Source organism: Equus przewalskii, chromosome 28, assembly GCF_037783145.1.
Source record: "Equus przewalskii isolate Varuska chromosome 28, EquPr2, whole genome shotgun sequence".
Classification (NCBI taxonomy): domain Eukaryota; kingdom Metazoa; phylum Chordata; class Mammalia; order Perissodactyla; family Equidae; genus Equus; species Equus przewalskii.
This window is the reverse complement of record NC_091858.1, coordinates 5298442-5312917: the sequence shown is the minus strand read 5'-3', so window position 1 is coordinate 5312917 and position 14476 is coordinate 5298442. Positions and strand designations below refer to the sequence as shown.

Sequence of the window (14476 nt, the reverse complement as noted above, 5' to 3'; positions counted from 1 at the left end):
GCAGAATTCTGAGAACGTCTCTATTTTTTACATCAATCAAAATTTAGAGTGAGAAAAATTTAAGCAATTCATAGCTAAAAGAAAAAAGATTGTGTGTATGTGTATGATGTGTATGAATGAAAATGGAATATGGAAAAATGAGTTAATAGATATCGTCTCCTGTTATCCTCTAAGAGCTAAGCTTGCAAGACAGGGAAAATCCAAGTATCAGAACTTGAAAGGAGGTTAAAGCCAGAGCAGAACATGAGAGATGATATCTGGCTGTCGAAAATGTAGGGACAAGAAGCTGGACTTTTAATACCAGCTAAGAGAAAGGAGACATAGTCTTGGACTTCTCCAATTATATAGTTGAAAATAAATCCCCTGTATAAAGTCATGCAACAGAATAAAACAACTCCCTAGTTATACTGTGCAGGAAAAGAAGTCATATTATACAAAATATTAACAACAGGAATAAAAAAGAAGACATCACTACAGATCCTGCCTATTAAAAAGACCTATAATGTGCAAAAGGATAAAGCTGAACCCCTCTCTTACATCACTTACAAAAATTAATTTGAAACGGATCAAAGACTTAAACATAAGACCTGAAACTGTAAAATTTTTAGAAGAAAGCATAAGTGAAAAGCCTCTTGACATTGGCCATGGCAATGATTTTTTGGATTTCACACAAAAAGAAAAGGCAACAAAACCAAAAATAAGCGAGAGACTACATCAAACTAAACTGTTTCTGCACATGAAACAATTAACAAAATGAAAGGCAAGCTATGGAATGGGAGAAGATATTTGCAAACCATATATCTGATAAGTGGTTATATCAAAAATATGTAAGGAATACTGAACTCACTAGCAAAAAAAAACCAAACCCAAATAACTCAATTAAAACATAGACAAAGGACCTGAATACACATTTTTCCAAAGAATATATACAAATGGCCAAAAGGTATATGAAAATATGCTCAACACTGCTTATCACCATGAAATGCAAATTAAAACCACAATGAGCTATCACCTCACAATAGGTAGGATGGCTATTATCAAAAAGACAAAGAGATAACAAATGTTGGTGAGGACGTGGAGAAAAGGGAATCCTGGTATACTGTTGGTGGGAATGTAAACTGGTACAGCCATTATGGAAAATAATATGGAGGTTCCTCAAAAATTAAAAATAGAACTACCAGGGCTGTCCCCATGGCAGAGTGGTTAAGTTAGCATGCTCTCCTTCAGCGGCCCGGGGTTCACCGGTTCAGATCCTGGTTGCAGATCTACACACCACTCATCAAGCCATGCTGTGGTGGCATCCCACATTAAAGAACTAGAATGACTTACAACTAGGATATACAACTATATACTCAGGCTTTGGGAGGGAATAAGAGGATGATTGGTAAAAGAGCAAAAGATGTTAGCTCAGGGCCAATCTTCCTCATTAGAAAAAAAGCAAAAAAAATTAGAGCTACCATATATACCCAGCAATCTGACTTCTGGGTATATATCCAAAGGAAATAAAATCAAACAAACAAAAACAGAATGTCTCATCAAAGAAATAGATAATAGAAATAAGAAGCAAATGAAAATTTTAGAACAGAAAAATACAATAATCTAAAAAATAAAACCCCACTAGATGGACTTAGTAACAAAATGGAGACGTCAGAGGAGAGAATCAGTGAACTTAAAGATTGATTAATATAAATTATCCAATATGAACAACAGAGAGAAAATAATTTTAAAAAATTAACAGAGATACAGGAAGCAGTGAGACAATAACAAAAAAATCTAAAATTAATGTCATTAGTGTCCCAGAAGAGAAAAAAGAGAGTAGAGCTGAAAAATATTTGAAGGAAAACAGCTGAAAAGTTCCCAAATTCTGCAAAAGACATAAATCTACATATTTAACAGGCTCACAAAACTTCTAACAGAACAAACTCTAAGTAATTCATGGCCAGACATATCATAATTAAATATAGCTTGAGAAAAAATTTAAATGTCTTGAAATCAGCCAAAGAAAAACAACACACTGCTTATAGGGGAAGAACGGTTCATATGACAAGAGAATTTCTCAACAGAAATAATGGCATACAGAGGATGTAGCACAATATTTTTCACGTGCTGAAATAAAAGAAGTGTTAACCCACAGCTTTCATCCAGCAAAAATATCCTTCAAGAATGAAGAAGAAAAGACATTCTAAAGTGAAGGAAAATTAAGAGACTATGTTGCCAGTCACCCCGCTTTAAAAGAATGACTAAAGAAAGTTCTTCAGACAGAAAGGAAAAGATAATAAAAGAAAACTTGTAGCATCAGGAATGAAAAAAAAGGAACAGAAAGGGCACATATACGGAAAATAGACTATTCTTCTCCACTTGAGTATTTTAATAATTATGTTTCATATTTGAAAACAAAAAGTATAATTTTGAGTGACACAGTTCTAAATGTATTTAGAAGTAATATTTAAGTAAACTGAACCATAAAATTCCCTATTTTATAATTATATGATATGATTTGGGACCTAAAAGATGGTGTTAACATTTCTACATTCTACTTGAAGTGGTAAATTGTTTATAAACACACCTGTTTGTGTGTGTAGTTGTGTGTATGTGTGTGTTTAATCTCACTACAGAAAACACTAAAAATGTTTACCAAAGAGAAACACTGAAAAACACTAAAAATTAGAGGTTGACAGTTTCTATAAAAAGGAAATATTTTAGGCTTTGTGGACCATGTAGTCTCTGTCATGAATATAAATTCTGATGTGGCAGGAAAGAAGTCACAGACATTAGGTAAATGAATGGATGTAGCTCTGTTCCTATAGAACTTTATTTACAATATAGGTGGTAGGCCAGATTTAGCTTATAGGTCATGTTTGCTGATGTCCGCTATGGATAAATCAAAATGGAATACCAAAAGAATGTTCCAGTAACTCAGAAGAAAGCTGGAAATTGCAACACAGGACAAAAAAACCAGAAAGATAAAACAGAAAACAAATACCAAAGTGACGGTCTCAAATACCAACATATCAACAATTACGTTGAATGCAAGCTGTCTAAACATACCAATTAAAAGCCACAGATTGATAAAATGCAGAGGAAAAATACATGACCCAACTATATGCCGATTACGACAGTCTCACATAAAATATAAAGATAAAAATAAGTTAAGAAAAAAGATATCACATGCAAACATTTATCACAAGAGAGCTGTGGAAGGCTATATTCACAACAGATGAAGTAAACTTCAAATAAAAAATTATCATGGGCAAAGGATATAATAATAATAACAAAAAGATTCAATGTACCACAAGACATAACAATCTCAAATGTTTAGACACCAAACAATTGAGCTGTGAAAAATATGAAGCAAAACCTGACACAATTGAAAGAATAAATACACAAATACATAATTTACTTGAATTAATCGAAAGAAACACTAGACAAAAAATAAGAAATTGTTTACAAGACATGATCAACAACCATAAAACAATGTCTATAAACTGGCATTTATAAAACACTCAACTACAACATAATATACATTTTTTCATGTTCACATTGAGTATTCACCAAGAGAGACCATATCCCATTCAACAAAACAAAACTTAACAACTGTAAAAGAATTGAACATACATTCTCTGATCATAGAAGAATCAAGCTATCGTAAATAATATAAAGATGACAGGAAAATCTCCAAATACATGGGACATAGATATTAAACAAGGTTTTGAAACAATTTATGGTCAAAAATAAAGTTCTTTCTATTTATTTATTTATCTATACCTATTATCTGTCTGTCCATCTATCTATCTATCTATAGTATCAACTCTTACATTCCCATTCAACATAGTGTTGGAAGTACTAGTCAATGCAATAGGCAATAAAAGGCACACATATTAGAAAGGAAAAAACAAAATTGTCCCTATTTGCAGAAGACATGATTATCCATGAAGAAAATCTAAGGATTTATTAAAAATAAAAACTCATAGAATTAAAATGTGAGTTTAGAAAGGAAGCAGGTTCCAAGTTCAACAAACAAAAATCAATCATATTTCTATATATCAGCACTGAACAATTAAAAACACAATACCATTTACAATTTTTCCTAAAGAGTAAAAATATTTAGGTCTATGTATTAGTTTGCTAGAGCTGCTGTAACAAAATACCACAAACTAGACAGTTTAAACAACAGTAATTTATTTCCTCACAATTCTGCAGACTAGAAGTCCCAGATAAAGATATTGGTATAGGTGGTTTCTTCTAAGGCCTGTCTCCTTGGGTTATAGATGACCATCTTATTCTGATGTCTTCACATGGTCTGTTCTCAGTGTGTGTCTGTGTCCTAATGTCTTATAAGAACATCAGTCATATTGGATTAGGGTCCCCTCATATGACCTCATTTTACTTTAATTACCTCTTTAAAGGCCATATCTCCAAAATACAGTTACAGTCTGACGTACTGGCCATGGGATTGCGACATATTAATTTGAGGGGAATACCATTCAGTTCATAATAGTATAAATGAAACAAAATATGTACAGAAATTATATGCTGAAAATTAGAAAGTATTGAAGAAATAAATCTAAAAGACCAAAAGAAATGGAGAAACGTAGCACATTCATGGTTTAAAAAACACAACAAAGCAAAGATGTCAGTTCTTCCCAGACTGATCTATAGGTTTAATGCAATACCTATCAAAACACCACCATGTTTTGTAAAAACTAATTCTGAAGTTCAAATGGAAAGGCACAGAAATTAGAATGGTGAAAAAATTTTGAAAAAGAATAAATTTTCCCAACTTTAAGCCTTATCATATATTTAAAGTAATCAAAGCAATGTAATTTTGGAAAGAGAAGATAAATACACCAATGGAACAGATAAGAAAGTCCAGAAATAGACCCAGACAATATGACCAACTGACTTTTGACAATGTTGCAAAATCAATTTAATGCAGAAAAGATAGTCTTTTCAACAAATGATGTTAGAACAATTGGAAATCCATAGCTAAAAAACAAAACTTCCTAAATAATGAACAACTTAAATCTCACTCCTTACATAATTATTAACTCTAAATGGACCCTATATCTAAATGTAGATTGTAAATCTATAACAATTTTAGAAAACAAATGAAAAAGTCCTATGATTTGGATAATGTGTTATGCTTATTTAACAAGCTTTCATTGGGGAAATCTGGATAAAGGCTACATAGGGACTCCTGTACTGAACTTCTTATGAGTCTTGATTTTTTTCAAAGAAAAAGTCTAAAGTAAAGAACAACACTCAGAGAGATCATGACACTGTTGGATCAAGCAGTGGAACTCTCCTTATTGAACTCTATCAGAGGTAGTAAATCCAACAATCACCACAAAATGTCTCAGTATCTGAGGAGAATTTAAGAAAACTTTCAGTTGAAAGCAATAACAGTTTTTTATCATTAACATATTATGGTTATAATGCACTTAATTACTACACCTAGATTTTAGTGAGAGCTAGCATAATTTGCTGGACCAAACATCAAAAGAACCACCCACTTAATATTTTAGTCATTTACTTTGTAACCAGGAAGAGTGAAGAAATAGTTTAATGTAACATTCCTTTGTAAATTAACCAAGGTTTGAAAGTAAACAAGTGAGAACAAACTTGAAAGCAGCAAGAGATAAATGACAGATTACACACAAAGGAACAGCAATTTAATTACTGGTTGAATTCTCATTAGATAACAAGGAAGGCAGAAGGGTATGGAATAATATCTTTTAAGATCAGAAAGAAAAAGATTATCATCCCCAAATTATAAATTTAGCAAAAACATGCCCCAAATTAGATTGAATAAAGATATTGTCACATAAAATGCTAAAAGAATTCATTGAGTGGACATGAACTACAAAAATTGCTGAAGAAAGAGATTTAGATTGAAGGTAAATTATTCTAGATGGAAATTAAAATACTCAGAAAATTAAAGAGTATGTATTAGAAATGATAAGTATGAGTACATATTGGTAAATAAAGAGTATGTATTGGAAATGGAAATCTGGGTAAATACAAAAGAGGTCTGTTTTTTCTTAAGAGTTCTGTAACAATTATGACTATTTAAAGGAAAATGAATAGCATTATCTTCTGGTTTTATCACTAAACTAAAGAATAAAAACCATATTAGTGTCTCAATAAATACAGATTAAGATATTTGACAACATTCAACATCCATTTCTGGTAAAACAAGCAAACAAATGAAAATCCATCAGCAAAGTGGGAATCAAAAGGAGCTTCCTTAACCTGATAAAGGGCATCTGTAAGAAAACTACAGCTAACATCATACAAAATGGTGAAAGACAATGCGTTTCCTCTAAAATAGGGGAACAAGGCAAGATGACCTAATTATCTACAGAGAAAATTGAAAAGTCTGTCAAACAACTCATATAACTATCTTTCCCAGCCTACAGAGGACAGTGACCACAAGATGTAGAGTCAAAAGATGGGTGAGTTTGATGAAAATAATAAATATATTCCAATATCTCCATGTCTATATATCTATGAATTCCCTTCTTTTCATTATGCCAACTTCATTGCAAGTAGACCACCATTCATCACATATTTCAATTAACCAATGAAACTGTTAAAGCCACTCCCAAATGTTTAAGCTGGCATAATAAATCCAAAATCTCAAGTATTTTCCCCTATATTAATAAATTTAGTATGAACCAAAGATCTTTCTGCCCTTCTTTGTTCAGAACCCTTAGTATCTATTCCTGCACTTCTTCCCAGGAACATGTCAATATAGAATAGCAGGATCTTGTAAGTTGTTTTGGCTTGTAAACTGTCACCTTCCAGAGGAGCCCTTACAACTATTATTATTAATCTGTGGGCATAAGGGCTGATAAGAATAGAGCAGGTGTCAGTCAACTATGGTCCACAGACCAAATCTGGCCTGTGATTTTGGTTCAGTCTGTAAATAAGAATGTTTTTTATGGTTTTAAATAATTCAAAAAATCAAAATGGTATTTTTTACCATTTTGTGACAAATGAAAATTTTATGAGATTCAAATTTCAGTATTCATAAAGTTTTATTGGAACACGGTCCTGCTCATTAATTTATATCCTGTCTAAGTTGAGTTTTGCATGACAGTGCCAGAGTTGAGTCCCTGTGACACAAATCACATGGCCCGTAAAGCCTTAAAAGAGTTACTATCTGGACCTTTACATAAAATATTTGCCAATCCTTGAGATAGAGTTTGAAGTGAATAGGTGTCATTATAAGGCATTCCACTCAAATGATGTCATTACAGATCTTTAAGCAAGAAAAGTGAGAAAGGTCAGCTCACCAGACAGATGAAGATCGCCTACTTCAGTTAACAAAAAATTCTTAGAAGAAATCGGGGTTTCGAGTTGTCAGATTCATTGTGGTTCATCCAATGTTACTATCCCAAATCTGAGGTTTCACTCCATTCTAATTAATGCCCTAATTATAAAATAACAGACTTGGTCCTAACTTTCATTGATAATTCTGCAACATAAACAATTAACTTTTGGCATGGTTTTCAGCTATATTTGTTTAGTGGTTACAACAAAAAATAGATTATTTTAAAGCCACCACACGATCCAAGAAGAAATAATTTAATAAAAGAAACTGGTTAACAGGTAACAAATTATTGAGGAAGGAACAGAGGATGATGAGGCAACTCTGAGATTAGAAAAGCAGATGTTGCTACCAACATCAGGAGAGGATGTAGAAATGAGGAACTATGATTAGAATCCAAAAACAAGTGCCATTCAGCAGGAGTTAACCCCACAGTAGGAGGAGCTGTTTCCCAGGGCCAGGAAGCAATTGTTCCGAGACAATGCTCCAAGCAGGACCAGGATGTAGAGACATTATGACATTTCTCCTCCTCCCTCCAATCAGGCACATTTGCTGAACATACCCAAAAGCCAGAAGTAAGAGAAGCCCAGGGAATATATAGTTCCCTGTGAGATAGAACAGAGTAGAGGATAAGGAGGAAATGGATCTGAGAGCACTTAGTTGAGTGAATGATCCCAAATATCAATATAAAGAAATATTAGAGGATGTAGAAATAAAAAAAATTAAATAAGGGAAAAGAAATTAGATGATGAGTCAAAATGCTCTAACATAGAATTAACAAAGTTCCAGAAAGAAAGGGAAAAGAAAAAAACTATTAAATAAATAATATAAGAAAATTTCTCAGATCAGAAGTAAACTAGTATCCAGATTAAAAAGTCTTCAATACAACCAGCATACCTGATGATGAAGGACACTGTGCAAGGATAAAAAGACCTTAAACGTTTCCATTGAGAAAACAAGCAGGCCACACACAAATGAATGAGAATAAGAATTCCATTAAATTTCTAAAGAGAAGCTAAAAGGCAAAGAAGAAGACTTTTAAAATTCCAAGGTCCAATTATTTTAAAACTAAAATTAACCAAACGATATTTTCAAAGAATTAAATACATTTTCAATCATGCAACTCTCAAACAATTTACTACTCATCTACTTTTCCACTAAATTTTAGGAACATGTATTCTAACAAAACGACTAAGCAAGTTATGAAAGAAGAATATCATATGCCAAAGAAGAGAAGATAGAAGCTTCTTAAACAGCTATGCAAAAGATCTAATATAGATTGATAAAAAGATATGTCTCCAGAGTTGAAAAGAGTAATTTCTGAAACATGTAGAAAAGTAGAGGCAATTTATAATTTTATTAAAGAATTTGGGCAAAACCGGTATGACACAATTACTAATTTGGAAAGAACCAAAAGTTATGCAGTAAAGGCAATTTAATCTTAGTTCATTATTTGGCTCATCAGAGAATAAAATACAATTCTAATAATCTGTATAATTATAGAGGAAGAATGGAAGAGGCAGAATGTAGAAGTGATGAGCTATTAGGATGTTAAATTCTGACTTCAATAATAGGAAGTCAATAGGTAACGTCTAAATTTGAATACTCAAGAAATGTCATGGGTGGGGCCCTGCCCTGTGGCATAGTGGTTAAGTTCTGGTGCTCCACTTCGGCAGCCCAGGTTTGTGGGTTCAGATCCTGGGTGCAGACCCATACCACTCGTCAGTCATGCTGTAGCAGTGACCCACATATAAAGTGGAGGAAGACTGGCACAGATGTTAGCTCAGGGTTAATCTTCCTCAGCAAAAAAAAAAGAAGAAGAAGAAGAAGAAGAAAAGAAAAGACAAGAGAAATGTCACGGGCATATCAGTCAGAAATATAAAGAATAAAAAAAAATTCCTAAACATATAAACATGGAACTTGCACAGACATAATTTTAAGCAAATAAATGGCAGACACAAGAATACACACTGTGCTATTTCGTTTATATACAGTTTGAAAAGGTCAAACTGAACAATGACAATAGATGTCAGGATAGTGGTTTTCTCTGGTGTGGGTAGCAAGTGGGAAGATGTATGATTCATCAGGGTCTTCTGCAGTGCTGATAATATTCTACTTGATCTCTGTGAAGTTTATGCCTATGGATTGACTTAGCCAAAATTAATTGTGCTATACACTTATGACTCGTGCAATGTTCTCTATATATGATGTCCTTCAATAAAACTTCAATTAAAAAGAAATAGACATGAAGTTATATGCCAGGAGGAAAAGTTAAAAAAATGAGAAATAGGATTCAGGGGGTATAGATTATGTAAGGGACTGATTTACGTTTTTTTCAGTATTAGTCTTATAAAACCATTTGTATCTATAATAAGGATATGTGCATCACTTTGTAAAATAAAAATTTTAAAAGAAAAAGTAATTGTAGTAGAGTTGTATGCATCGATATGTATACATATTTTAAAAACCTGTTCTAATAGTTCTGAAGTGATACATAAAATAAAGACAATGCAGAACAATAATATATAGTTAATGTATACACACATTTGTAAAAACAGTATAAAGTATGCATAAAGTGGAAGCACAGATTCAACACTAGTGCTATTTCTTGAACTTGAAGGAGACACACAGGGGGTTTTAACTTTGCTCTAATGTATTATGATCTTAGAAAATCTGATGCCAATGTTAGGATCCATCATACCTAGTTGGTGAATGAATATATTAATGTTTATTCATATTATTGATTTATGTTTGAAATTTATAATTAAACTTTCTAACATTAAAATACTTTTGTCCCAACGAAACAATAATAAATATACATATAGAGAAAAAAATCAAGTTATTATACACTACATAACTACTTAAAATAATACTTATAAAATAAAATGTTTAGAAAAATAGCAATGTAGAAATAGATTAAAATTACATACCATAACAATATCTGCATCATAGCTTTTATTGCATATTGTGCCAGGAATTGTTGCTCCCAAATATTTAGGCTGTTTCCTGTAACTACATCATTATAGTATTGCCTTTTTTATTAGCATAGTTATTCAGAACAATGAATTTGCTAGTTTAGTTGTTAAATCTCTCATAAAATTTAAAATGGTTTTTCAATCATACAAATTTTTAATCTGGATAATATCTAATATATTATACAAAATGCTCAAATCAATGAAAACTATAATTCACTTTAATACCAATGTTCTTTCCTCACCTAACTCCTTGACTTCATATAGTTTTACTATCACAAATTCTCCTCAATTTCCTTTATTCTTCATTCACTGTTTTGATAACAAAGAGTTAAAACACAAGGTGTTTTTAATTTGTGAATTAAGCAAGCTTGCCTATCCTAAAGACAAGCCTTTTTTTTTTTTCCTGCTTTATTTCCCAAAACCCCCCGTACATAGTTGTATATCTTAGTTTCAGGTCCTTCTAGTTGTGACAAGCCTTTTTTTAAAATTAAATATTAGCAAAAAAACAAATCTCTCTTAGTCAAATAGTAGACATGAAATGTATTGACATATTATAGCTAATGTTAAGTGAATAACGTCAATTTTTACATCATTAATAAGCTAAGGCTTATATATATTCTGTAGTATAGTTGACATCACAAAAGTTTAGGAAAGGCTGATCTTTTCACATAATTAGATTCCAAAATATATTGTTATATAACTAATTCATGTTATTTTTATTTTTATTGTAGTCCAACTACACTGTCACCTCCATGGCAGCAGCAACATTTAAAAATTTTTAAAGGGGCCTACAGAAAGAAGAACACAATAAGTGCATTAAATTATCAAATTAATGGAATTATTTATGTATATCTCTTTCTTAATGTAGGACATTGTACTTACACAAGTAAGAATGCTATGTCATGAGGCCGTAGGATAAGATAGTCCTGTTTCCATGCCAAAAATCTTTGTAATAAATCATCAGCATCCCCATTGGCTGAAATTTGGTTTTTTTCTGACCACAGTTCCAAGGAGGACAGTATCACAGTCAATTTGAACTGAGTAAACATCTAAAAATAAGATTGATGGTATATTTATTCAGCTAACATAAATTATTATATCAAAACAGTATAAAAAATAAAGAAAAAGTTCAGTTGATTATTTTGGATATTAAATCAATTAAAGGCCATTAAGTCATTAATTTGTCATGATAGGATACAAATTATTTTCAACAATTTTTTAAAAAATTATAAATTTAAAAAAGGTAAAACTTACAGTGTTAACAAGGCCAATAATCTGGATAATTTTCTGTGTTACAGCCATCATTTCTGATCCCATATAATCATACTGAAAAAGAAATTTTTATGGTTCTTTTAAAAATGTGAGCAATAGCAATTTTTTTGTATAGTGAATATATCTTGATGATACCAGGCAGAAAAGTCATAGGACTTGTCAACTGATTTAAATCATACTAATCTAAAAATGACAACATTTATAGTTAAAAAAAACAAAGAAAAATCATACTTGGGCATTCAAAATAGATTCTCACTTGTTATATATATATTTGATGAGGAAGATTTTCCCTGAGCTAACATCCATGGCAATCTTCATCTACTTTGTATGTGAGATGCCTCCACACCATGGCTGATGAGTGGAGTAGTCCATGCCTGGGATCCCAACTCACAAACCCAAGCTGCCAAAGCAGATTGCGCAGCACTTCAACCACTCAGCCATGGGGCCCGCCCCTCACTTGTTATATATTTTAAAGACAGTCTCGAGCAGAAACAAATGAAATCATCAAGAAGTACTAAAATAACTTCACGGATTTCTGCCAATTATAAAGCGATTTCTTGCGCTAGAAATTTTTTATGATATGGAGGAAATCATAGCACCTCCCATTGCATGCTTAGTAAATAAAGAAGAGCAAATTAAAAAAACCCATAAAACAATGATCAAAATGCTCAAATATATCTACAGGAAAAAAAGACAGAAAACACAATGATGTAAAGTAAAAATTATGTAGAATGTATGATTCAAAAATTTTGAGAAAGAATAAGATGAAATAATGTAAAGGAAAACAGAAAGGAAAGCAGTTTTCCTCTGAAACTGGTAAGTTCTTAAGAGATATGGACTTATTTTGGGAGCTTAATGAAAACAATGTTCTTTGAGTCATTATAAAATGCTTAATACCTCCACAAAAGTTGCCAAATTCACAAAGTGACAATAAGAAATCCCTACCAAGTCTTAGAAATCTGTGTAGCTTGTTCACTCGCAATTGTAACAGTTATTGAAATTGATATACTGCTTAGAAATGCTAATAAAAGAAGAAATGTAAAATTAATTACAAATTTCTTTTGGATGAATTAAAAACATTCTAGACAAAATGTGTTGTCATACAAAAGACACTGCATTATGCAAGTGTTAGATATATGAAATATATTCCTATAAAATACACAAATAAGAAAAATCTTTATTTATGACATTCTGTTTGCAAATACTCAAGATCATCAAATAGTAGAAGTATAATTTCCTATACTAAATGTCATGACATTTTGGAAAATATCACTAGTTCCAAAGGTGTATTTCACACAGACAAAATTCTCAATATATGAGGAAGACATAGCAATGTTTGCTTTGGATGTGTCATAAAAATATGGAAAACAAAATTGACACAATTAAATCAAGAATTTAAGAACTCCACAATAATAGTTCAAGATATTAACATAACTGTCTTAGTAACTGATAGGACAAGAGGGGGAAAACTCAGTAAACACAAAAGCCCTGAACAACACAATTAAAAGATTTGACTTATAAATATGCATAGAGTGCTGGGAGCCGTAGCTACATCATTTGATCGGCTGTTTGACAGGGTCCAGCCGATTAACGCCGAGGGGTGCAGGGTCGCCCCTTGGTGAAGAATAACCGGCCAGCCCCTCACATAGTTCTGAAACCTGTGCTGCTTCTAACTGCCCTTCATTCCTTTTCCTTTCTTAACCTCCAGTTTTCACTCCTTTGGGTGGCTGCTTGGGAGGCACTACTTCCCGGGAAAATTAAATATAGTAAGAGAATGTGAACACCTGCAGGTAACTATCAAGATATTTTTCAGTTAATTATTGGAGGAGCACACAGTCCCATTTGAGACAAGCAGAAAGGAATCCTGCCCAGATAAGATGTCGAGTTAGGTTTATGGCCTCTATCTGGTTAATGTTTCCTTCTCCCTCCAGTTCTTTGTCTAAATATATATATGCATCGTCCTTCTAAGTTTGCTGGTTAATTGGATGATCAAGAAGTATCTATATATATTCTTGACCTTCTGCTTTCTGTTAAAATGTTATAGAGGTTTTCTCCTAAAAGCAATAAATAATAAATAATTGATGAGTAGAAGGGCCGAGGGGTGCAAGAATGCCCCTCGGTGAAGAATGGCCGGCCGACACCCCTGATATTTTCTGAATTATATGCATGCTTTCTAGCAAGGTTATGTCTATACTTATTTCTGTTTTTTATTCTTGAAGATATACAGTTTAGCTTAGCTTTTCAGCCCTTTACTTTACTAGCAAAATGATACTTTCTCCGGCAGTGTGCTTAAGGGACTGTTAGCTCTACAATCTAAAAGACAAAGGAATGCTTCCACCCCCTAAAGGGCGCGAAAAAGTAAAGATGTTTAACTGCCCGCTGAGAATGCAGATAGCCCTGGGGATAAGACACACTGGAGTCGCCTTTTGTTCCCATTAACCGTCTACACTAATGGCGTAAATGATTGAGGGAGGCAGGGATGGCTCCACCAGGATGTAACCAGACAGACTGCTGTCCTGTCCGGAGGCCTGGACCTTCTCTCTTTGATTTAACTTTACCATGAATCACAACAGACGCCTAGGTACCTATCTCCTTTAGCTTAGAGACAACAAACACTAGCAAATTGCGGAGAAGACTACCATTAACCTTATGCTCTATAGAATAGAATGCTAATAAATATTCTTGTGCTCGTTCTTTACTTCCTTATCTCTCTGAGAATATTTGTAGAACTGTTTCTGTACTAATCCTGAAAAATATATAAACGACACTTGTGCACAGTAAATTCGGACTTGCTAACACCGACCCAAGTCTCACGTCCCCTTTATTTTCCCCTCATTGCGCCGACGCCGTCCATCCCTCAGGAACCTGGACTCAGCCGGTGCGGGACCCCGGCAAT

The 14476-nt window shown here is 32.8% G+C and overlaps 1 protein-coding gene across 8 annotated transcripts in view; it reads right to left on the bottom strand.

Annotated features, from left to right (window-relative positions):
- LOC103543289 (disintegrin and metalloproteinase domain-containing protein 18-like) overlaps window positions 1–14476 on the bottom strand; it is a 466882-nt gene that overhangs the window by 125471 nt on the left and 326935 nt on the right. For 3 of the 8 annotated variants that reach the window (XM_070598808.1, XM_070598812.1, XM_070598813.1), the window contains 3 exons: window positions 11563–11704; window positions 11191–11357; window positions 10264–10345 (listed from right to left, as the gene is read on the bottom strand). In XM_070598808.1, the coding sequence (XP_070454909.1) occupies window positions 10264–10345; window positions 11191–11357; window positions 11563–11625 (312 nt within the window). In that variant the 5' untranslated portion in view covers window positions 11626–11704. Of the gene's footprint in view, window positions 1–10263; window positions 10346–11190; window positions 11390–11562; window positions 11705–14476 lie in introns of all 8 variants that reach the window. The other 5 variants (XM_070598809.1, XM_070598814.1, XM_070598815.1 and 2 more) reach the window with 2 other exon arrangements.